This window comes from Poecile atricapillus, chromosome W (genome assembly GCF_030490865.1).
Source record: "Poecile atricapillus isolate bPoeAtr1 chromosome W, bPoeAtr1.hap1, whole genome shotgun sequence".
Classification (NCBI taxonomy): Eukaryota; Metazoa; Chordata; class Aves; order Passeriformes; family Paridae; genus Poecile; species Poecile atricapillus.
This window is the reverse complement of record NC_081288.1, coordinates 51,123,726-51,150,053: the sequence shown is the minus strand read 5'-3', so window position 1 is coordinate 51,150,053 and position 26,328 is coordinate 51,123,726. Positions and strand designations below refer to the sequence as shown.

At 34.7% G+C, this 26,328-nt stretch overlaps 1 protein-coding gene across 1 annotated transcript in view; it reads right to left on the bottom strand.

Moving 5' to 3' along the window:
* LOC131591951 (forkhead box protein P2-like) overlaps window positions 1-26,328 on the bottom strand; it is a 397,175-nt gene that overhangs the window by 115,477 nt on the left and 255,370 nt on the right. The window contains exon 6 of the mRNA XM_058863087.1: window positions 4,498-4,587. Coding sequence (XP_058719070.1) covers window positions 4,498-4,587 — 90 coding nt within the window. The remainder of the gene's footprint in view (window positions 1-4,497; window positions 4,588-26,328) is intronic.

Genomic DNA, 26,328 nt, shown 5'->3' with positions numbered 1-26,328 from the left:
ATCAAATTATTACACTTCAGTGAAGTGCTTATGCTAAATAAACAAAGCTTACCATAACAACTCAACACTCCATACAGCATGATATTTATACAACTGGTTCGGTACACATTGAGCTTAACCCTTTGATTCCAGGAGTCATGATTTCATGACATGCCATCCTCTTATAGAATGCATTAGTACTGATGTTGAAACAACAAATCTGCAAGCCTGAAGGAAAAAACAACTAACCAATTCATTGTAGATATATTAAACTACAGGGCTGAAGATAATTATCTATTTATTCTAATTGATATAATGTTCACAATCTGACTCTAAGAAAATAAACTACTCCTTTAGAGACATTTACTGGAATAGAAACAACTAGGCAAATAAATACAATTACAACTGTGCAAATCACCATGTTTTGCAGACAACAGTATGTGTATCATGGACAGATTAGTCTAAGCACAGAGACTGCCTACCTGGAAGGGAAATAATTGCAATGCTGTACACGAATACCCACCAATGGCAGAAAATTGACAGCATTTACCTTTGGGTTATGCTTGTGCTCTCACAGTTCTTGAAGAACCCCAAGTCTCACTCATGACTGTAAATGTAATATGAAAATAAAGCCCCCAGTATTAAAACTCAAGCTAAATGATACAAGGTTCCTCAGTGGCTCTAAGGACAGTGACTTTCTGCCCTAGGAAAACAAACTACATGTTCTAAGTGCCAAGGTGACATTTTCCCCTGTTATGCCTACTATGGAAATTTGGTGATATGGAGAGAAATCCTTGAAAGCAATTAGTAACCTTCACCATGGATTACCATTATAACAAATTCTACAGATAAGAAAAATATTCTGAAACAAAAAATGGTACTACAAAAATCTTAACCTTACTAGAGCAATATTTTACTGAATGCACAGTAAAATAGTAAATGCTATTATCTCATAATATGCAGGTTAACATTACCCTCAACTCTCATCACAAACCCTCCATAGCTATTTTGCAATATGTCATTAATCAATGTATGTACTGATTGGATCCATTCAATTGGTACATCAGTGTAATGAATGGCATATATAAACATGTTTCAAATACATTTATTCGGATATCTATACATGAAAGTAAAATCACTACCACAATTGGTACTCAAGCTTGTCAAAAGGGATGTTTTTCTTCTTCTGTTTTACATAAGACATGCTAATGGTTATGCCATCTGCAGTGTGAAACCCAGACAAATGTAAATCAAAGTAATAGTAGATCAAGACAAGCGTCTATCTAAAACTGTAATTTTTGCAGGTATTCTGTTAACTCGCAATCTAAATATAAGCCTCCTGTCCCTGAAAATATAGGATAACTACTAGTTAAAGGTAACTTTTGCATTAGAAACTAAAACAAAAAAATTCTACACTTTTACAATCGATCACATAGTTAGTGGTACATTTGTAAAGGCTTTTAATGAAGACACAAAAGACACTCAAATTATTCTAGGAAAATTTCAGGAGTTCCCCTAAAGACATCACCTCAATAAAGCACAGTAGAACATGATGACTTACCCAACAACCTCTTTTTGCAAAGCTGAGGACATAAATTTGTAGGTTTCTTCAATCAGCTTTCAACTTGCTGATTAGCTAGTAGGTGCTGTAAGTCACTAAAATACTCGACACATTATGAAATAACAGGGAACATACATAAAAACACCATATGCTACTTCCCCCCCAGAAAAGATGGCCACTAAAATAAATACTAGTTTTTCCCCTCTTTGGCTCATGGAACAATAGAATAGTTTCCCTCAAACTACAGAGCACAAGAGAAGCACGGCAAGGCTTACTTAATAGCCACATTTACTTGCAGATGTGCGAGCTACGTTAAAAGATTTTATTGCATTTTTACTAGATTTATAAATATATTCTAAAATATCAACAGTTGCCAGATCAGTAAATTCCTCTGAAATGGAGGAAATTAGCTATGCACTAATTTAAAGTATTTTAAAATATTGGGGTAAGTCTGTTTTCTTAATCACAAACACTAGTACAAGTATTATTGCCTTATAACCCTCAATTTTGTCTCATAAACCTTATACAAATTTAGCTATTTCTACTGCTAGAAGATTTTGGCTAAAGTTACCATTAAATTTGGCATAACAAAATAATAATGCTGTATAATTTTATGACAGTATTTGGTCAAACAAGCAACACGATGATCAGAATGTGAATTTCCACTACATGATGAACAATGGACAGTAAGAGACAGAAAGAGAAAAGCTCATAGGACTCATGTCCAAAACCTTTATACATCCTCTTCACTAAAAAATAAAATTAAGATGTAGTTTGTGTTCATACCTGAATTTACATGGCATTTCATACATAAAACCAAAGTCTGGGAGAAAATTCCATTTTTCCTCTCCTTTAAAAATGAACCAAATGAAGTGTTCAAGTCCAAAAAGAGACAGTGTGTACACACTGATAATGGAAGAAAAAGTTGGAAACATAAGCAATAATCTAGGCTTTAGGGAGCATGCAACAATTCTGAAAATAAAAATATTTGCTTTCTTTTCTTCTTCCTGCCTCTCAAGTATGACTCATGAGATGCTGACTCCTCCTGGGAAACAAGTGATACAGCACTAACACATCAGCCCCTAGCTTTAAAAGGCATCAGGCCAGGGTTAGTATTTTGAGAGCATGAAAGCACAAGACTCCCTCTCTTCATCTCATCATCCTCTGTGTTCTGTGCATGACTGTCTTTTGCCTCCAAACATAGTTTTCTATCATTTCACCAATGCCTACTAGAAACAGTACACCCCAGTCTTCTTTAACCTTGAAAAGAAAGTATGTGAATGGGTAGAGAATGTTAAAAGAGAAGTCAGTAGTTCCTGGACTGTGCTGGTTTAAAAGGTGGAGGGTTAAAGTAAGAAAAAAATATGGAAAACATATACTAGGAAAATATCATTATTTAGGCCTGTTTCATATAGTTTCCTTATTGCACGGTGTTGGTCAATTTAGAGACAGAACATAGGGCTGGATGGATCTTGTACACTCCTTGTACAAGACCATGTTACCCTTTAGAATGAGGAGCTAGCAGAATGAAGTACTTTCACAATATTCCTTAACCAATCATTTTCATGGTTCAACTCTACAAGGCCACTAAATCCACTTAAAAAACTCACATAGTTCATAAGCTTCAACCTTTATGACTACTCTTCTTTTGTGTCTTCAGTGCAGAAGATATCTGATACAAAGCAAATGTGAATTTGCATTTACAAAGTCAAGGGTGGAAAGTTGAGAGGGTCCCAGGACTCAGCCTCAGCCAGGACTGGACTACAACTACAGTATGTCAGGATGCTATCATGTCATGTTTTCCTTTTTTCCATTTTCTTTAGTCATATTCCTAAATTCTTGTTTGGTTCTGAGCAAATAAATAAAACTTTAAAAGTATATTTGAAGAGAGCTGATCAGGAATGTGGAACTGTTTTCTGTGTCCAACATTGCTCCACCAAGTTTCACAAAGAAAAGGAGACAATGTGCATCACAATCAGAAATTGCCCAAGTGAACAAATTTCACATTTCCCTGGTGGAGAAAAAAAATACATTCTAGTGCCTGGGGTCCTCCATTATGCATGACAAAAACTAAAAATGAGATAAAAACACCCTACTCCATCAGAAAACAGGGGAAGTCCTGAGAGAATAAATGCTCACCCAGAAAAATAGATGTGAGAAAGAGAATGGTAGGATTTATACTTTTTTTAATATCCTGAGCAAAATAAAATTGTCTGCAACAAAATGTAATTCAGCAGTTAAGCTCCCATATTTGGTCTATATACAAGAGAGAACAAGTTTTGTCAGTAGAATGCAATTTGATATGGAACTCCGCATTAGGGATAAATGAATTAATACCTCATAAGAATACCACACTGATAAAATTTTCCAAGAATAAAACTCACTTTATGTTTTTACTAATGCATGTAAAATAACTTTTCAATAGAAGAAGTTCTGTTTAACCATTTGCAATCTAAAGCCCAACAACATCCTAATGTGAAATTTCATTATATATGTTTTTTTCTAAAATGGCAGAAGCAGCTTTCATAATTTCATGCACTTCTGTTGGTAAGTTTCCGAACACTTCTCTGCCACTTAGATATAGTACCTGTGAGGAATTTAGCTTTTCTTTTTTTTATCATGGATATTGTTTTGCTCCTAGTCTTAACATATTTTTACAATTTAAACCATGTACATATAAAAATCACATACCAATTTTGTAACATGTCTATAAAAAATTAATGTACCACAGTTCCTGAACTCAGACCTTTCAAGCATGTACAATCACAAAAGGCTTTTGTATCCTATAGTGAATTTTTTTCTGTGAAGTCAGCAGCAAGAATCCTGTAACCTGCAGCATGTGAATATGCACATACATGGCATTAGAGGACCGGCACCGACATACACCCCTCACGTGTGAGCCAGCACGGCACTCTTCCCTGAGGTTAAGGTCCCAAAAACAAGGAGACTTTACTAACCTGCAGCGGTCTCTGTTTCTCACTGCCCTTAGGAGATTTCAGTCCACTTGTCTGTTGCTGTAAAAGCAGCTGCCTTGCTGCCTGGAGTGCCTAAAAGTATATTATAAAAAAAAAAAAAAAAAAAAAAAGGGGTAAATAAATTCGACCAATTCCTAGAAAGAAATTACTCATTGCTAATGTTAGGTAAAAGTCCAATTGAACAAACAAAATCACCTCCTATTTGATTTGTATTTGCTAGATTTCAGACTTCAGGGTTATTTTTTTTTACTTAAAACATTAAAAAAAATATTCTGAAAGTACATATATAGGACTTCACTAGAATTTATGGATGTACATGAAATCCTGCAGGAAATAAAGTTAATTTGTTTGAAGTGCTTGAAGAGGAAAAATCATAAACTGCATCAATAGCCTCATTTCCACAAGGAACTTGTCTTTGAGTGTTCAACTAAAATGCCCACTCCCTTGCAAATTATCATTCAATTTGCATTTTCGTATTACAATTTGAAGTAAAAGCAAGTAGACTTCAAGTGTTACCAGAAGCTGTAATTAAATTTGACAAATCAACATCAGATTATCTTGAAAGTGAATTAATAAGGATATTCATTGAAGATTAAAAACACTTTTTGTACTTACAATTCAAGGAGAAACCTCTCCTTTGACAAAAAAAAAGAGTGCAGTTTTAATGCCAAATAAAAATGAGTGGTTTTAATTTGCATTCTTAGGAAAATCAGAGAACAAAGAAATTATTACTCAACCAACCAGATCAGGCTCATGGATGACAGTATCCCAATCAAAATAGAAGATGTTTTCATTTATTTTACGTTTTCATTCCAGCTCAGCCAAATACAGTTAAACATATGAAATGTAAACAAACATTACACTTACCCAAAGAATGCTAATATATATTATTTTTCCTTATAAAATTATTCTTAAAATACCAAGTGTTATAAAGTGGTATTTAATTAGAAATACAAAAAACCAAAATGAAATCAACTGAAAAACCTGATTCAAAACATTTCCACTAAAACTACCTGCAGAACTCATTTTTTCCCCTCAGAAAAATCAGCTCAAAAAATAGCAGTTACAGCTTACAATACATCACGCTATTATTTCTGTTATTAAAACCTACTGTAGATGGAATGTACTGCAATAAATGTCATTTGATCAATGTTGCCTAAAATAATAAAGATTCTCAACTGATAAAGAAAGGTACAATTTTGATTAGACTCAAATGAGCTGGTTTTTAAGATAGTTTCTAGTATCCATGACAACAGTTGCTTTGACAAGATGTGCATATGGCATTACACTGCCAGCTGGTGTGAACAATGTTTGAACTACTGCATTGAGATGCTGAGCAAACAGAAAAAGTTGCCACGTCTTAACCCTCAGGGAAGGCAGTCATCCCCTGATCAATTATGAAAAGACAGAGAGAGGGCTGCTACAGTCTGGCTCCAAGCAAGTTTTCTGAGAAGGCAGGCAGACATAGAAAACCAAAGTAAACAAAGTGAATGCACTAGTACCATCTCCTAACAACATTGATTCGTCTCCCCATAGAAGACCCTGGTACAAAGTTTGCAGAGCAGACTTTTAACATTTGGAGACATTCCCACAACAATCCCTGTATTGTTTCATCAAATTCTCAAGTAATTACAGGTCAGCTTTACAAAGAGTATACATTCCTCTGAACCTAAGCAATGAGACGCACAGAACTATCTTCTCTCTGCCAAAAATAAATAAAAAGTTAACATATTTAAAAGTGCAGTTGAAATATTTTGTTACCAAGGAACCACTGGGTGCATGATCTCTTCTGCACTCACAATTCTTGAGCATATCCTAAAGGACAGTCCTTCCCTGCCTGAGATCAGAGTCAAATGCATCTGTTGATTTCAGGGGCACCACGATTTGATCCCAACTTCTTGCAGTGGCTTAAGCAAAAACAAATTAAAAACACAAATCTGTGGCAAATTTCTATTCCTTAATCCCTAGTGCTCTCCAGAAGGAAAACTTGAATGGAAGCAAGAGAACTAGTGCACTCCTGAATTCACAGAATTGTAGAGGAAATCTAACCTCACCACTTGCGGTGATACTGCCAGGAGAATAAGAGAAGAGATCTGGAGTGAGAGGAAATGGAAAAAAAACCAAACATATAGACAATAATCTTTTTTTTTGGTAGTTGCAGAAATCCTAATCTTCCTCAGAAGGAAAGTCCTCACATCAATACAATAAAACAAGAAAGTAAGCATCCAGTAAAGCTGTACATTTACAGTACTTGAAAATTAGAGAATTATAGTGTGCTGTAGCTTAGATTTAATCTAGGAGTATGATTTCAAATTGTGGCTAGCATACTCCCGTGGAATGAGCCTAAGAAAGTATGACTTCCTACAGCTAACTACAAAAAGAGTCACACTTCATGAAAAAGCAAGGCAGCACAACAGGATATGCTTGCATAAAAGGCTCTACTACTTAAACTATTTTGATTCATATGTGCTGGTTGGGATATCTCTAAAGGAGTAAAGGCTTATCTTTTAATACAGAATGTCTTATAAATGATGACTACCTGAATACTTCAGTGATTTTATTGTGGCAGTTTAGATTATTGTAAACACAGGAGATAGAAGAAGAACAGAAAACAATTTCAAGAGATCAGAGATGATTTAAAACTCATAAGGAGAAATCACTGTCAGCCTTTGTTCTTAGAGCAGTCATCATATGGCATTTTTTTCTCCCAGTGTGCTGCTTAACTTTACATTTTGCTACACAGTAAACAATTTCCCAGAAACACTGTTAATTTCAAAGCATTATTACTGACATTATTGAAAAGTGAAGATCATGAGACTATAAAACATTAGCTCTAAAAATTCATTTGCTGCTATTAAATCTTTGCAAAGAGAATTGACAACTTGAAAGTATATTACAAAATTCTAACATCTACACTTCCAGTAAACACCTATCTCATGGACCATTTATAAATTTCTCTGACAATAATTTGTGATCTAAAAACAGTGTAATGAACAAAAAATATCAGATGCTTTTAAATCTGGGAGATCAAATTAATGTTGAGTCCCACCTGAAAGTTAAGTGCAGAAAGAAGATATTCTAGGGCAGTCAAAATTGTATCTAGTTTCCAAGAACATTTGTTTCAAATTTAGTAGGAACTTTTCCTTAATTAAATTATGTAAATTAGTAAAACTGTAAGAAAATCAGTGTAGACAAAAGCAATAAAAAGAACTGAGGATTAGAAATTATTTTAATTACATAAATGAAAATCATTATACTGCTTTAAGTAATGCCTATATAGAAGGAAAATCTGGGCATATGGTTTCCAGAACTCACTGTGTCTTCTAGTAAAATATTTATTGGGAACACTACTTCTTAATATTTACTATGAAGCTTTGGCATAGCTAAAACATAAGCAGAACAGAAATGAAAATAATTGCATATAACTCACACTATTAAAGTTGATAAATTGTGGTAGATTTTGCCATTTGTTGGCAATAATACTAGAAGATATAACTTCCTTTCATTTTGTATTCCAAACCCTTCTATTTGATGTAAGCATGATTCAAAATTATTTTTAAAGCTTTACCATTTTAATAAAGTGAAAGCTGTCACTTAAAGATGGTAAACTTATTACTTTGGTTTTTAGAAATTAAATATATGTGTATTTTTAGGAAACAGATGTCACTCATATCCTTCCTTTAAAACCAGGAATGTTTAACCTATCAGCCTGTTGCATTTGAGACGTTAAAATGAAAAATGACATCTATGCCCATTAATATCGTCAATGTATAAACAGCACAGCGTGACACATTCTTGAGAGCTGAAGGCTACAAAATCTCTCTGAAACATAAATAACAAAGCACTCAGAAGGATATTTGATGTTGATATTCATCTCTGAGAAAAACACTGCTGCCTGGGCTTCTTATGAAAATAGATGCAGCCCAAATGGATCTCCTGTAATTGGTTTCAGATAGCGAGGTCAAAAGAAATATGATACAAGAAACTATTATGTGGAACAGGCGAAACAAGAATGTTTATACAGGCACTCCCTATTTATACTGACAAGAGGTGTATACTCTGAAGATAACCAAAACCAAAACACTTGCCAGAAGTCAACCAGATTCTTTTCTTTTCTAATTCCGAATCCCTATTTTATTTTTTCAAATGACTGCATACCCTAAAATTCCTGCTGAACGTAAAATACGTTTCTGAACATGAAAGTTTCCAAATGGCTGAATATGTCAAGCGAGAGTCATCTCGCTGGTAGCACTATGCAACCGAAACGTATCAACATGCTAAGCTGGATTTAAGGCAAAAGACTGCTCTGTACTGGTTGAATAACAAGTTAACCAAATGATTACATAGCTACATTTATTATAAAAGCACTTCAGGATAACCTCTAACCCTTTATAACCTGCTCAGGGCCTATTCTCCCAAAAAGAATTACCCATGTAACAAACCCTCAAAAGATAGTGACTGAAAGACAACATTGTTCAACTCTTCCTAATAGCACTGATATTGCTAAACCTTTGTCTCTCACTGATTGTGTTTGCCCAGAAAGTTCTCTAATGAATATCAGAGTCAATCAGCACAGCAGCTTATAATCTTTCCAAATGGAGTAGCAAAGTAGTTAGCACTATTCAAAGCTGAATTGAATTGAAGATGATCCAACTCCTTTCCAGCAGCAGTCTCTCCAGTAACCTCAATGGAGAAGGCAAACTCCCATTTTCCCCAGTGAACAACACTCTTTTTTCTCTAAGCTGCACGAAGAAAATTGAGGACAAGCCACACCAGAAAGCCCACCTGGATGTAACAGAAATCTAACCCACAAAACCTGTCTGATTTCACCTACGAGAGACAGACTGAACAATTTTTATAGTGTTTGCCTATAGAAAAAGATCAGATAGCTAAGGCTGTTGGCACCTATCTTGAGGAATATATTATCTAAAAAAACTAGAAGGATTTCACTCAATAACCCATATCAGACTATGCTAATACTCAAAGAAAAAAATAATTTTTGTCTTCTGAATCTAAATTAGGGTGCCTTGCCTTGTAGTAGAACACAAACCTGGAAGATATCACAATGTTTGAAACTGCATTATGCTCCAAAAGAAGAGGCAATAGTATTTGACACTGTATAACAATCCCAAGTATTCCTACCACCAGGCCGCTAGACAGGAGGACAAGAAGTTGTAGTGCCCACCAAATGCAGTAGTAGGACCAACTCTACAGAGTGGGATTAAGTGAACATTGAATATGTTTGAAAACATTTACTACGTTAACACTACAGGAATTTGTGCAAATGATTGATTGGCTCTTAGGAGCCCAGGCTGCCCAGCTTTTCCAAGACTTGGAAAATTCTCCATTTGTTCGAGACAGCAATGCTTCATGCCTGGGGAATTTCAAAATAAAACAGCAGAGCACATTGAGGGTTGGGGGCAAGTAGGGAAAGACATTCTGGATCACAGTTTAACTTACTTATATTCCTCAAGTGCTTCAGCTCAGAAAACATAAGAATATCCATGGATATGGCTCTCATTTCTTTGGATTAAAAGTACTTAGAAGTAGGTTGGTAGGTTGGTTAGTTGGTTGGTTGGTTGGTAGCAGGGGTGATCATGTTCATGTGTTTTGTTTTCTTAGGCTGATACTGCCAGTTTCAGTTTATTGATGCTCTGATTTTGATTCAGATTTGTGGTCTTCCCTGCAACACAAATGCCACTAGAAGAAATGATCCTCAATCTACCTGAGCTTCTGTTCTATCCTGATGTTATCCATGTTGTTAATTTTCAGTTGAAGAGAAAAAGTAACAGTAATAAAGTAATAAATGCAACATGAAGTCTTATAATACTGTTTAATAAAAGGAAATTAATCACATAATTGTCATAAACCTATTTTCAAACAGCAATCTATCAGAGAGAAATTATGCATCTGTAGTTATTGACCTTTCATTTCACCATGACTGATTTGTAATTAGACTAGTTTTGTGAAAAATAATAGTTAATTACCAGAATTTTTTTCACTCTAATTGTTTTGGCATTTTTTGTTGTTGTTATTGTTTGGCTGGGGTTTTTTTGTCTTTTTTTTGTGGGGATTTTTTGAGGTTTTTTTGGTTTTGGTTTTTTTTTTTTAGTTTAGTGTCTTCCTTTTTTTCCTGTGTGAAGGATGCTAAATAAATACAGGGCACTAGTAATTAGCAGTTTACATATTTCATTTTATGAAGCCAATTTAGCTTCTCTCCCTTTAACCCAATTTAATAAATTCTAAAGACTTTTGCAAAAACAACTTTTTAATTTTCTCTGCCCATTATTTGACTGACCAAGAACTAGAAACAAAACAACCATAACAGTTACATGCTTCAATTCCTGGTGGCATTAGCAGGAATGTCTTCCCTATAGACATAGTCTGCATTGGTCATTAGTGCTCCATGTCAGACCATGCATAACGTGTTGCCTGACAGCAAATCCAAATGTTTTCTCCAAAGCTCAAACCAGCTGAAGAATGCAAATGTCAAGGGTTAGGAGAGATGGCGGCTCACAACACCAAAGTTGTGCTCGAACCTGACAATCTCCCTTTCATCCCACATGCCTGAACTTAACTTTCCTTTTGTACAAACAGAAGCAATTTACTCTATTTCTTTCCTCCTCCTTACATTACACAGTGACCAACTACATTTATGAAATTAAATTTAAAAAAAAAATAAAAAAAAATTCACTCATAAAAAGCCAGCAATCCAAGCTCACAAATATTCTGACACTGCTAAATTCTTCCATTGGGTGTGATTTTTAAAAGACTGGGATATGTAATAGCTAAACAGGAGAGCTCATCTCTTACATGAAAAGAATGTGATATTGGTGGAATGTTCCAGATTTCCACATGAAAACTGGTATGATCTATTTCCAATGAAAATCTGATAACTGATATATAAAAACTATCTAAGTATGCAGGCAAAGAAGAACAGTCAATACAGCTATCCCATATGTGAAGGCAGAAACAAAAAAAAATCCTTCAAATTATTAAAATATAATATGATATATGATATATGATGATATATTATATATATAATATAACATAACATAATATAACATAATATAACATAATATAACATAACATAACATAACATAACATAACATAACATAACATAACATAACATAACATAACATAATATAATGCAAGTATACATAGGATTTGAAAAAAGTTGGTTTAAAAAGTTGGTTTTGTCTTATTGGCTATAAAACCTAATTTCAATTAAAGCATTCAATCAAAGTAGTCTTGACTAAGGTAGAATAATAGATGATTTGATAATTTGTAAGTAAGAAAGGAACTGATTCAAGTTAAATCAAGGTTGATCCCATGTGTATTAAGATGAAAATTTGGAGCAACTTTGGGAGTGGAAAGAAACAGAGTATCAAACAAATCATTGTAACTATTACATGGCTGTTAGAAGGCAATAGTTCTAACTGATAGAAATCTGAAAGGAAATTTTAAAATTATAGACAGTGAATTAATCATGGTGATTATTAATCAAATTATTAACAAAAAATCATCACCAAAATATAAACTAAACCAAGAAATAAGACAAATACAAACCAGAAGGAAGCATGCACTCAAACTTTTTTTTTCTAGTCAACAGCATGATTCCCAGAATAGAACCTCAAGTTTGAGAAGACAGATCTGAGGACTGATTAGTCTTTATTAAGTCATACAAAAAAGTAAAATAGCATGCGAAGAACAAATGTCAAAATAATTTTACCCTAAAATAGCCCTATCCATTTATAAGTCAGAATGAAATATGTCTGTCTTTACAATTTATTTTCAATTGGATTCCATTCTGCACTCACTGGTAAAGGTGTGCTGACATGAAGTATCAGAAGCACAGATTCCTCATCCGGGTACCCTCCTTTCAAGTTAGTAACCAAAACTACCCATCAAAGAAAATGGATCTACATGGTACCAAAATCAAATAAAATTACAGTAATTATACTAATCAAACTCTCTCAGCCAATCCAAGTATGAGAAATTACATATCCATTGAAGAGCCACTGATTGAAAGGGCTCCAAATATTTGAATGATAACAAGTTGATTTACCACTGCCCTTAGAAATCCATATCCAGAGGAATGACTGAGATTGTAACCATGAAAGGAAATATTATCAAGATGATCATATCAGGCTTTTACTGTATGGGAGGAAGGCACAAAAGTCATTATTGAAATATCCAGTTGATTATCAGTGAAGAAGAAAAAGGTCATGACTCGGTTTTACATTTGATATTATAAATTTAGAGGGTGTTTTAAATAATTTTAATAGTTCTAATTATTGACTTTTAGTTCTTACAAGCGCATAATTTAAAGAAATCTTAAATTTAATATATATAACTGTGATGAAAACCATGCATTGAAGACATAAAAAAATCCTGTTGTACAATTATGATAAAAGTAACTGGGATATGAAAATAGAAGTGTCATATACAAAACAGATATTTTTTTACTTTCCTCAACCTTTTAATGACTCAGTGAAATGTACCCAGCTTGGGACACAATAGTTCAAAGAGGTGAACCATTTTACCAGTAAGTAGATAAGAATGCTAATACGATGACAATGAGAAAATCCAGCATATGGGGTAGCGAAAGTCTAATCATAAGAACAGAAATAAACCCCAACCCTAAAGCAGTAACAGTCATCAGCAAGTTTTTGCACATTACAAATTAATTGTATTCCATAGAAAGGACAAGCAAAAACGGCCTTAAGCTAAATCCAGGGAGATTTAATTAAATTTAAGAAGAAACTTTCCAATGGTAGAGTAGTGGAGGAGTATAATAAATTGTGTACATGCTGCAAAATCATTATTGCTGAACCTGCTCAAGAAGCATCTTAAGGAACAGTTAAGAGCACCGATTCTGCTCTGGGACGCAGAAGATCTTTAGAAGTGTCTCACAGCCCTGTTTTATTTGACTGTGTGGCTCCTGTGAAGCATGCCAAGTTCGGATTACTGTGATGTCTAACACCTTGCTACATTTCAAATAACACCATGTTCTCATAAACTGCATATCATGAAGCTCCAGTATGGTTTGTTTCCATGGTGAGCTAACAGCAGAGGATCAGCAAGAGCTGCACATACAGAGTTGCTCTTTGGAATTTTCCGACCTTACATGACCACTTTTGTGTTTATGAGACTATGCTTGAAATTTTGGACTGAACAGAGAAATAGTATATACAGAACAGGAGATGGCTTCGAAATAAATGCTCTAATAAGTGCCCTAACTGCAGTCAGAGCCCCTGATCAGGATTCTTGTGTGCTCACCTCCAAGTATGGGCACAACAGTAGCAGAAAACAAGATATTCTTGTTTATACAATTCTTATTACAAATATCAGAGATAAGGATGAAATGGAGAACTAAGAAGAGGAGAGAAAGATAAGACAAGAATGAGGGTCCAAAGAAGTACTAGATCAACTTAAGTCAGACATGTACATAAATTAAAAAAAGTAAAAACAAACTGACCCATTTTTTGCTCATGTATTTAATGAACTATTTTGAACCAAAGTCACTATGTAATCTCAGCAACATTAGGAATCAGTCTATACTGCTAAAGCTAAATCAGTTGAACTGAAATCCTATTGCACATATATTTTATTTTTTTTCTTACAGATATTTTTTGTGATCCTTTCTAAAACTTCAGTTAATATAAACTAAACTAAACTAACAGGAACATATTCAATAAAAGAATGATTAGGGGAAGAAACAATAAACATTGATGCAAAAAGGCAATATAATAATAGCCATTTTATCTGCAATCTTTCAAGGCTTTTGAGAAACTATATTTTTGAAACAGAAGTAGAGCTTGGTCTGCAGTTACAAAAAACCAAACAAGACAGTAAAGTTTTTTCTTGATACGAGATAAAGCGAATCATGCAAATAAAAATTATGCTCATTTCTATACACTAAACTTACCAATGGTGGCATTGGGCAATAGTTCTGAATGCGCTGAAAACAAAAGATCTGACCTAAACTCCTTGGAATAATTCTGAGTACTAAAATCTGGTATTAAGTGTGGACAGTCAGACTCCAGAGAAACCTCTGTTCCATAACCACAAGTTGGTTTATATGTTTATATAAAACATATAAGTGCTATCTGCACTTGCAGTCCATTCTGACCTGCTTGACCTTATTACCATTTCAGCTTTTCTCTTGTAGTGCTTATCTACCTTTTGGTGCATTTCATGATGATCTAGCAGGCACAATCCAACACACAGACCTCTGCCTCTGAAGAATACCAATCTTCAGGTTCTTGCTCTAGTTGGCAAATGAATTGAATGTTTTGAAGGGTAGCCTTAACAGTCCATATAGACAGTGCTACTGAGAAAGAATTCTCCACTTTGGGGACTTCTAAGAGTGAAGATTATAAAAAGAGTGAAATGACAAAGAGCTTTAATTTTAAGCTAAAATGCAAGTATGGAGAGACAGAGAAATGTCCTCAGGCTCCTCATCCCAGTTTCAGTCCTTGTGAGGACATCTAGTAGGAAGTATATTCTTCATGATTAGAAACTTGCAGGGATGAAAAAGAAAAGACCTGAAGCTATTAAAATTGTTTTGCAGAGAGGAATAAAGATATTTTGCAATTCCCAGGGCATTTAGGTGCTGGAGAAGCGACAGCAACTGTTCAAGGAATTCCCAAGTAACATGCATGAGCAATGCAACAGGTCAGGCATTTGAATTAAAAGGTATATGTTTCTATCACACTTCATCAAGCTCACCCAGGAAAAAATTATCCTTTTTATACTGCCTTGGTATCTACAGTAATCTTCCTAAACAGCAAGCTAATCAAGGAATTATAATCATAAATATGCTCAGGGGCATTATCACCTTTAAATGCATTTGTAAAAGCAGACACACCCAGCTATGTTGGTGCCAAACATATGTATTACTTCACATCATTTAAAGTCTCTTCTGGTATCAGACTTTAAAAATTTCCTTTGAACCATGCAGCATATATTACATAATAACTATCACCAATATGCACGTAAGAAAAAAGCATTGACAACCTAGTGCATGATCAAAATCAAGTTTAGATATAAATTTTACTCCATATATTGCTTCAATATAGTCTTATTTTCCATAAATCAAAACTTAATAATCAGGTTTTTATTGTTTTAGTCCTCTGTCATTTCATCAACTTACTATGGTCTAAACTCAGTCACTAGTCTTGTCTTCTAAAGACACTCCTCTTTATACATTGTACAGGGTTCAGATTTCATGTCCTAGCTTCTAGTTTCCTAGTCCAGTTTCTCCTTTCTACCATACCTTCTTTTCCCTTTTTGGTACATTTTGAACCTCAGCAAACTGTAACTATATTGCCTTTTAATTTAATTTACTAGGCAGGATACAGTGCATCTTCCCTGTGAACACTTGTCCATCTTACCATCACTTCCTCATATTATGAGTTTCAAGTATCACACAAAACACAGATATATTCCTGACTAGGTATCGCAATGCTGGTACAGTGTTACAATCTGCAGTAAATTTTAATTTAGCTGTTATTTTAAAAATTTATGTCATCTATTAGAGATGGATTTTTAAATTTGCAGGACAAAATGTAGATAATTTCATCTCTGAGATTTGGGGGAAAAATACATGACAGACATCACAGTGTCATAGTACTTTTTGTCAGAAGGTCTTGCCTTTTATGAGAAAGCCTTCTGGATAATGCTTATTCATCTAGTGCAATTCCCAGGGCTCTTCTTGTGCCATAGGACAGTGGATTGAAGAATAAAAACAGGAGAGAAACTATTTTATGTGAGGACTTTGGGATGGCTTTGAAATACTTTCTGGAGCACAGTTTATGGTATGAGGCTTATGCTGCTACCTGGAGAAAGAGCTGTGGCCAGCAGGTGAAACAATCTTTGATTTTAGATGAATGTCAGAGGTTCTCACCCTCTTCTCCACCAATCCCCAGGTTCATTAATAACACTAAGACATGAACCCTGCAAGCACTTTCATGTATAGAGTTACAAAAAATATAGGGAGTGCATTACAGAAAAAGGTATGATGACAATATCATTTTTACAAACTCTCTCAGGCTTCACCTACACTGAAAACTGGAGTGACAGAGAATGTGATTTTCCACAGTAGCAAGCTGCAAGCAGCAAGCGCGGCTCTGGGTATGCATTTTTTACCTGTGCTGACCCATGTTCTCCCAAGCTATGCCCTGGCACAGTTCTGCAGTCAGACTTTTCCAAGGACCATTTGACTATGGAATTGGGTGCAGCTATCCCAATTTTGGGGACTAAAATGCTTATTAGCTCGTGTGTCTCACCCTGTCTCAACTGCTAAGTTTAGTATCCAGGATCTGGACGTTTAATTTACTAGTGAAGATCATGGCTATGTGCTCAAAACAGTTGAGCCATATGTTGTTTTGGAGCCTCTCTTGGCAAAAGCAGCCAGGTTAAGATTTTGGGATGGCTTGTGAGAGTGTCAAAGAATCTTAATTTCATATCTGAATGGTTAGGAAAACAAATTGTTGTCAGAAACAAGAGCAGACACTCCAGAGTGGGGGAATCAAGACTCCTTTCATTCTGAACTGCTGCATCCTGAACCTCTCATGGTGTACCTGCTGATGATTTTTAAATACCAGTTTTATAGGGACACAATATGCATCTGGGCTGAGCTCTACTGATGAAGGTCAAAACAGTCACTGTATTAAGAAAAATCTCCATTTCTTTCATCAAAGAAGCAGTGGTAAAAAAAAATCCAAAACAACCAAATCCAAAGCAAAAAATCCAAACCAATTCCAAGGCATCTGTTTCCAGACCTACCATCAATCAAATCCACAAAAATAGTACCATATAATAATTTCTGTAAATACTAAAATGGTTGATAGTATTTATCATGCTCATGTTTACGCACTTAAGACTGAGTATTCAAAGTTATGCATTTGACAAAGGGTCTAAAGAATGTAATTTTCAGAGCTCAGGTAAGTCACTAACTCAGAGAGTACCCCAGATTTGAATGCTGGGACAGAACTCCATCTGCTACTGGCAAAGAAGCAAGCAGGTTATTCAACAAAGGTGACTGGTACTCTGGAAGCAGATAACAGAGAGCATTGCAAAGGCTCTGGTGTCTCACCAGTGGCATTTGCACAAAAACAAGTGAAAAGATTAAAAAAGGTCCAACTTCAAGTACTTCAGGGTTTTTAATTATGGTTACTTTTATTTTCTTATTTTAAGGATACTACGAAAATGAGATTTTTTTCAGGAAAAGCATACTGTGATAATGAAAAGTGTTAGAAATATATTTTAAAACAATTTCATCATCAGTAGTACTTTTTTTTAGATTTTTCTGCATCTGGCTAGAGATTCTGTGCCTCTCTGAAGAATAACTAAATTATTCCATCACTGCTATAATAGACACGGAGAAAAGGTGAATCACAGAAAGACTACAAGGACTAAAACTATACATATTAAGGACAACTTTTAAAACTTTTTTACAAGTTCAAAGAGAACAGCACCAAAATAAAAACAATGGAAGTAAGGTTGAAAATAAATTAAATTTCCTCCCAATTGGAAGGTATTAAAAAAGATTCATATAGTAATTTATATTTATAAATATAAATTTTATATTTCTATATAATTTATATAGAGTATAAAAGTCAGACCAGCACAATATCATTGAAAATAGATATTTTAATGACTAGAGATGATTATGCTACTCAAGAAAAAAAATTAATTTTACTTACACTGACATCCTTAATTTTCAAGGCAAGTGTTTCTCTGACTAGTCTGACACAGTTGAAGTAGTATAGATAGTCTCCCTTCTATAGCAAACATTGGTAGACTCCAAAGTGACCTAATAGGCACCATCCTTTGAAATTTGAACACATGGAATTCACTGAAGCTTTTACATCATCTTGCAAGACATGAGCCCCATTTAAAATTATTTACATGGGAATTAATAGCATTCCAAAGTAGATATTTTGCAACAAAGTTAAAGTTCAAAAAAACCTAAGAGCAATGTCTGTAGGAATTTTCACCTTTTTCAACCATTAAATTTGTTGGAAGAAGTGATTTCTGAAATTTTGCCAAATGGAAGTGGTAGCAACCTTAGCATTTGTTTTCCAGGTTGTGAGTTTTTTTCAGACTAAGTTTTCTTAACATTTCTGCATTTCCACAAGCCTCTGATGCAATTCCTTATTTAATCTCTGTTCTAGAACATATTTTTAAAGTTTTTCAAACATATTACCCCATATTATTCATGGCATAGCAGAATTCTGATTTTGGTTCAGTTTGGGTTTTTTTCCCTAGGTGTCACAAGAAGACAAAACAATGACACCTAAAGCTTCAACAACATAGTTTTATGAAAATTGAAAATGGAAGATAAGGAGAAGAAAGTTTCTATTTGAGAGAAAACGAGGGGATTTAGCAATGTACATTCACACAGTCATAAATTACCATGTTGCATCTAACCTATCATAAACCATACATATTCTGCCACACTGCAATCCAGCTTCAGCAAATTTCCTGAATTTCTCAAGGTTTTGGAAACCAGAAACCTGGAAACCAGAGGTAATTCAACATTTCACATGACAGCCTTTAATGCATCTTCAAATTTCAATAATTAAAAGGAACACAAACATAGGAAGATATCTGGTCCTGTATCCAGAGTTTAATTTCTGAAAATGTTTTCTTTACAGAAAGGAATAAAAGCTTCTGAAAAGCAAAGGAAGAAGGGACAGGTTAAATCTGTGTTAGATTAAATGCTCATACATTTAAGTTTTACCATATGTTGATTGTCCAGAACATTATAAATATAAATGAATATAGAATATCTTTATATGGAGGGGTACAGTACAAATTATCTGCAATTAAATCCTGCCCTTGCTGATTACTCTATGTGTTCAACTGTCAGTCTCTCATGTCTACTCACACTGCAGTTAATTTCAAGCAATATCCAAAGGTATACAGATTTCAAACAGATTTGAAACCCTTCAGTCAAGTAAAGAAGAAATGCAAGGTAACAGTGAAATTCAAAGCACAGACGAACTCCATTCTGCCACAAGACACAAGAATGAAGATGATGTTAATTAACAGATATGTTAATTTGACTGGAGCACCTTCCACTAAGGGTTAACATTTCTGTAAAATCCTCAAGTCAGATACAAATGTTTCTGAACACCACCACTCCTCTCACTCCTCTCTTTTTTTTCTTTTTTTTTTTTTTTTTCTTTCTGTTTAATGTTAATGGAAGATGCCAGATGGATGGTTTTGGAGATTAAAATGTCCTTTTCCTATGTTCAGGGGAAGTTCAGCATAGTCAGCTGCAGAAGGTACTAAATGCAGCCCGTTACTGCCTCCTTTCAAGGGGTATAAAAGTAATTCTATTTTCATGCTCTTTTACTCTTCATTTCTTGTACTGATTATACCAATTAGAGCAGTCCTCTTAGTGATGCGGTCATCTGCCTTCTAGAAATCTTACCTGCCTGTTTATATGCTTGCAGGTACTGACAGCTGCAGAATGAATTTGATACAGATCATTTAACTATCCCCAACAATGAGCAAGGAGATAAGAAACAGACTGAGTGGTAAACACTGTTGAGTCATTTATACCATTTCTTCCTTAGTGTGCTCTTTTACTATGGAATACAGACTGCATAAACTTTTTTATACATATATATATATATAAAATATTATAGAAACTATCTTTAAGCTGGAAGAAATTTTGAACTGTCTTTACTGCAGATATGTGGAACTATCTTTAATGTGGAGACCAAAGAGAGAACAGTATCTAAGTAAGCTGCATGACTGCACATCTGCTAAAACAAAACCTAAGTTCTTTGCCTCTAAACCTCATTAGTTTACAAATACTTCGTTTCCAGTGTAGAGAATATCTAGCTCATACATTCTGCTTGGTTCCCTGGTGAACACACCATTTGTTTTCAAACCAAAATCAAATCCTTTATTCTCAAAGTCCCAGTCAATGTACCACCCTAAAGAACCTCATCTACATTTTTTTGTTCCAATCTGTCGGCCTTCCTTTTCTTATTATGGTTGTCTTCCCTGGGTGACTCCAAAGGCTTCCTTACACTGCCCAACACGGTAGCCTCATCCTCACTTATGTTTTTGTTTCACTCATGAACTTAGAAGTCTTCTCTAAAGACTTTTTTCAGTCAATTTCCTAATACTGACCTTAATCTTTCCAAGTATTGTCCTTACATTTTAAGATTCTTGTTTAAGCTTAAATAAATAAAATTAATAAACAAAAAGTCAAAATAAGTTATTAACATGGTAAATATATAAAATAGATGAATTTAATGATACTTCATTTCTTCTCACCCCTGTTCTTAACTGCTCTTTTCTCCTGTATTTTAATCCCTGCTGAATCTAATTTATATGCTGTGATTAGTATGTTTAGAATAGTTTTACTTTCAGCCTGAAGGGGTTCAAAGATGTTGCTGCTTTATAGTGCAACAGTATTATTTTGCTTACAGTAGTAAGCATTCAGAATATCTATGAAGTTCCAAATGCAGTAAGAGCAGAAGCAATTAACAATCAACTGATTTTAAAATATACCATGCCACTTTATATGTAATAGTAGCAGCAGTTAAAGCCAGTCTTTTCTGTGAATAGAATACACATGAATAACAGAGGGTTTTTACATGCCACATAATAAGCAAACCTGCATTTAACTTATGAAGATAAATGAGGATTTTGGAAGGATTTGGAATTTTCATTGGAAGAGATATTTGCCAGGAAAGAAGAGACTAGGACACTGTATTAACACTTGGGCACAGTCCATGAAGCCAAATATGTTTTTGCCTCTGGATATGGGCATTGTCTTAGAGGCAGGGGGAAGCTGAAAGTGCCATGTTCAGAGCCCTCTCCACAGTGGTGACCAAATTTGCACACAACCGACTTCATCTATCAGAAACATGCCATGTGCAATGAAACAGAGAAATAAAGAACAGAGACTAAAGAAAACTGTGCTCTGAACAACAGCAGAGAATGCAGTAAAATAAATGAGATAAAACAATACTCCTCATTAGTCTTTCATTTCCCGAAATACTGAGTGTTATAAAAAGCAAGTACACAGTGTAGCACTGACTCACAGGCTTCTACCAGAACATCTCAAAAGATCCTGGTACTGAGAAGAAAGACAGGTAATCTTTATTTTTGTGGGCTTTTGTTTGTTTTCTTTTTTAATGGTAACAAATTCTATACTTTTCAAAATTTGCTTGAAAATTCTTTAAGTGAATTCTAAACAGCAACACAAAAATATGTTCATTCTGAAAATTGGCCTTCGTCTTCAAGACTGGCTGCAGTTTGCCCTTTGTGCTTTGAGACTGAGAATTCAAAAATGCAGACCTACAATAGCCAAGCTGCCCCTTTTTATCTGGAGGCTTTGGGTATCCCCCAAGATTTTTATATAAATGTAGTGCGCTCTGGTTTACATTAGAAAAGGAAACATTTATCTTATCACATTGATATCGGCTCAGTACAATATTACATTCTGGAATAAGAAAATATTGCAACTTTTCTTGAAAAGGTCAAGAGGTACTGTTTATCTTCAGGGCATAATGAATTACATCGTATTTCCTCCCCAAGAACTCTGAAAGAATGGAATATGTTTTGACGCACAATGCACAACTCAGAGCTCTGTGATAGTAGGTGGAATAACAAACAAAGCTGTAGTGGAATACTTCAAGCTTCAGAATTCTGTATAAATACAAATCTATGTGAGAAACCTGGCTAACAAGTAGTGTTATTGCTACTAAAAAGATATGTGTGACAATTCTAATAAGGCATGACCTTCAAACCTCTTCAGCTCTGTAACTGCATCCTAAATTCAAGTTTACTTACTTATATTATTACATCTTAAACTTTATAGCTGTTCAGCTAGGTAATGTAACAGCTGCAAGTTTTTGGTTTCCAATTTTATAGACAGAACACACCTTTTTATTTATGAAAATCACAGTCCCTCTTATGTCTGATCGCTTGGTTTATGCTGCAAGGATCACACTCTCAATTCACTGTTATTGATTGCTAAATACGCCCACTTTTCTGAAAAAATGTTTCCAGTTAGGTTTTATAATGTGGGAAAAAAAAAAAAAAGAAAAACAAAGAAAATATTATGATAGCTGAATCTGAAATCTCAACTTGTGTCTCCTTATATTTCCTGTACCAGGACCAGTGATTAGTAAGTGGAAATTATAGTGGAAAATCTATGATGACGCTTACAAGCAAAAAACATTTTTCCCACAGAAAACAATAAAAATACAACCAATGTATCATACAACCTCATCTTTCAACAGCTCATCTATTGTATCAATAGGAAGTAATATGTGACTTAGTCCTGAATATTAATTTTTCAAAACAAGTGAGAAATTGAATTAACAAATGAACGAGGGTCTGTGTCAAAAAATGAGAGTTAAACTGGGGAAAAATGGCAACACAATACAATAGAGATTTTGAAAAATCTCTACTGCTCTGCAAATTTCCTTTTGCAATCCTATTCTGCCTACTCTTTAAAGAAATTAGCAGAATGCAGATGGAGATTGGAGCAATAATCTGGAAGGGAGACATGTGTCAGCATGCACTTTTTTTTCTGTCACAGCAGGGCTGATTGGCTACTACCTACTAGCCAAGACTGCTGGCTTTTCCTTTCTCTGCCCAGTAGAAACTCGAAACAGCGATCACAGTGGTCAGCTTTTACTTTACTGCTTAATACAGGAAAGAAGTACTCACCGAGCTGAAATTCGTCTCAGATGGCAAGTGAGAGCTAACAGCACCAGCTCTTGTAATCTGTTCATTCAACACAAGAACTCACATTTCAATTTATTCTGCCATGAGATATTGAAACACGCAGCGGCCAAAGAAGAGTCAGTAGGCAGGGGGTGCTCTAACACATACTATAGATTTTTGGCAATGTGGAACAAGAAAGAGAGACAAACCTGGAAACCTAGACTAAACATCCAGGACAGTCAAGGAGACCTTTAACTTCAGTTCAGAAGAGAGGTGAGAAATAGAGAAGAGGTGAATACTGAAATCTTTCTATTTGTGGGTACTGGGTCAATAAGAAAACAATGAAGATCAACATGAACTGCATCACTTGAGGGCACTAAGCCTCCATCAGACCTACAAACAGAAATGCCACATAAGTAACAATAGCTGAACAACTTCAATAGCAAGATCAGGCAACATCTCAATATCAAAGTAGTTACCCAAAATAAAGTAGCTTAACAGACTGAGCTTGAAGCTACATCATGTGGGAAAAAAATAACAACTAGATCAATTTTCCAGTGAATATGCCAAACACAGATGCTTATGAAGTAAATCAAGGCTTCATTTTTTGGATAAAAACTCTTACACCATGATACAGAAAATGGGAAAAGAAACAAGTAAAGGAAATACATTACTGCAAGTAATAAAGAAATATTAACTGCAGGGTAATATCATGGATCTCATGGTTATGGGAGGTAGAGACGAGCAAACTGAATAAATAGTGTTGGGATCATAGGGTTGTTCAGCAAACAGTCTGTTTCGAAAATTATTTGAGTTTGCCCTGTCATATACAGAACTTAAGTATTGTTAGAAGAAAGTAGAGTGAAATAAAAATACTATTTGTATTCAAAAACTTCTGAATGAATTCTCCACTAACTCTTTTGTTTTTTGACAGAAGTTTTCTTTCCTCTTTTTTTCCTAATAGAACAAAAGTTGAAGCATATCAAATAATTTAAAGTATCATCAAACACATCAAGAGATACCTTGCAGAAAAACGAAACAATAACTATTTTCATCAGATTTCAAGACAGTAACCATGACTGCCTCTGTCCAAAACTGCAATGAACAAAACCTATAGTACACTCTCTCTGGTTTTCTTTATGAAGTATTTTTACATTCTTAAATAGTGTCACAAGCAAAGCAAAAAACAAGGAAAAAAATTACAGATTTACAGCATGGTTAGATTTTAATAGGACACTTAGGTTTTAATAACTTACTATCAGATAAATGATAAATATTAATAGCCCTGAATAGAGTTGTGCCAAGTTCTGCCAGTTGGCTCCTAAGTATGTCATCTGAGTCTTGAAGCAGAGTTGCAGTTTTTGATCAAAGTAATACTCCCAATTTTAAGAGTGCTTAGCATGCATAAAATACTTAAAATTCCTAACAAATTACCTTTCAAGTCCAAACGGCTAAAACAGTAAGCTAAATGCCTAAATACGAAGTAGTAAAAATGAAATAATATAACCCATTATTCCCACATATTTAGCCAAATTCTATCATTTGTCCCTGACTAGTTAGGAAAAAAAAAAAGTATAAAAGAGGATAGCTCTACTTTACACATCTTTTAAGAAAAGCACCCTTGACTTTAAAACTAAATGAAGTTTTCTACTTTCATTTTTTACATTTTATCTGACTTTCCTTTATCTTATTTACCAGATTCTACCAATGGTTTTCTGTTGGAGTTTTTTGAGTCATTTGGCCACAGATTTCTCACTGTATTTTAACACTCAAAATGCATAAATGAATTTTAAATACAGAGTTAGGAGTTTAATGTCTTCTTGCATGTACCAATACTGGATAACAGTGTTGGTAAATTACAATAATCCAGACCAACTGAAAGCACTTCCTGTATCTCAAATAAGTCAGGTTACCATTCTCAGATTCCTCTGAGAAGGAACTGAAGATATCCCTGGATTTACTGGGCATTTTAGATTTAACACTTGGCCTCTCAGAACAGTTTTCATCTTTTAAAACTGTTTTTTGGCTTTAAGGAATGTTTCTGAAGGGCTTGGCTAGCTCCAGGCACTTAACCCTGGTTTGCACTTGCAGTGCACCAAAGGCTGTGGCTTCCAGCTAGGAAGTCAGGGACTGACTGACAAAGAGACACAATATACTGGCACAGTACAGGAAGTACAGACTGAAATTGTATCCTTGATGCACTTTGCACATTTCAAAAAACATAAGGAGAAAGAAGGTACTGTCTGAGGTTCTGAGAAAATTCTGGAGCCCAGCTTAAGAAGCAGGAGAGGCATTGATTGAGAAGAACAACAAAGATATGAACAAAAATGGATTTTGTGATCATTATGCAATTATTTTCAACCTGTAGGAGGAGGAGATGAAGCAATTAGTGGGCATCCTTGAGAAAGGAGAAATAAAAAAAGGCCCTTTCTGCCTTGAGGAATCTTTCACATCTCATTCACATCACAGGGACTGTTGGAAGTTACAGTTCGCCCTTACAGCACTTTTCTGATCATTGGTCTATGTGTAAAAAATATTTGATATCGTGGGCCATTCTTCTCTTATATTGCCAAAAAACCCTCTTCTCCTTCAAACTGAAGTTTGTCTATTAAGCCTTGGGTTATAAGGCCTTTAAGATCAGGAAGGATAAGAAGAGCCCTTAGCACACTTAGCACAGCTAATCATAAAAAGCAAGAAGCAGAGTAAGATACTTGCTCATTGCATTATACAGAAACAATTAGGGAGTAACTTTAGTTTTGTCCTTGCTAACAGATTTTTGTTATTTTGTTATTTTATTAAGGAAACCATTAAAGATGAGGAAAAACTCCAATCAGAAATTACAGCACATTGTGCTAGATGGTCAACAGAGTGCACAGACAAACCTTGCAATAGTTTGGAAACTATGTTCATGAAGGGTAAGGGTCACTAAATGAAAGTATCATTAAGTTTTGCAGTGAAAAGTTTCTCATGTATCCACTGTGATTCAATGATGTAAAAACAATAGGATAAAGAATATTTTGTGTTACCAATTCATATAAATGGCACGGTGACAGATTTTGGGCCTCTCTTTAAAAGCTATGAAAAGCAGCGCAAAAATAACAG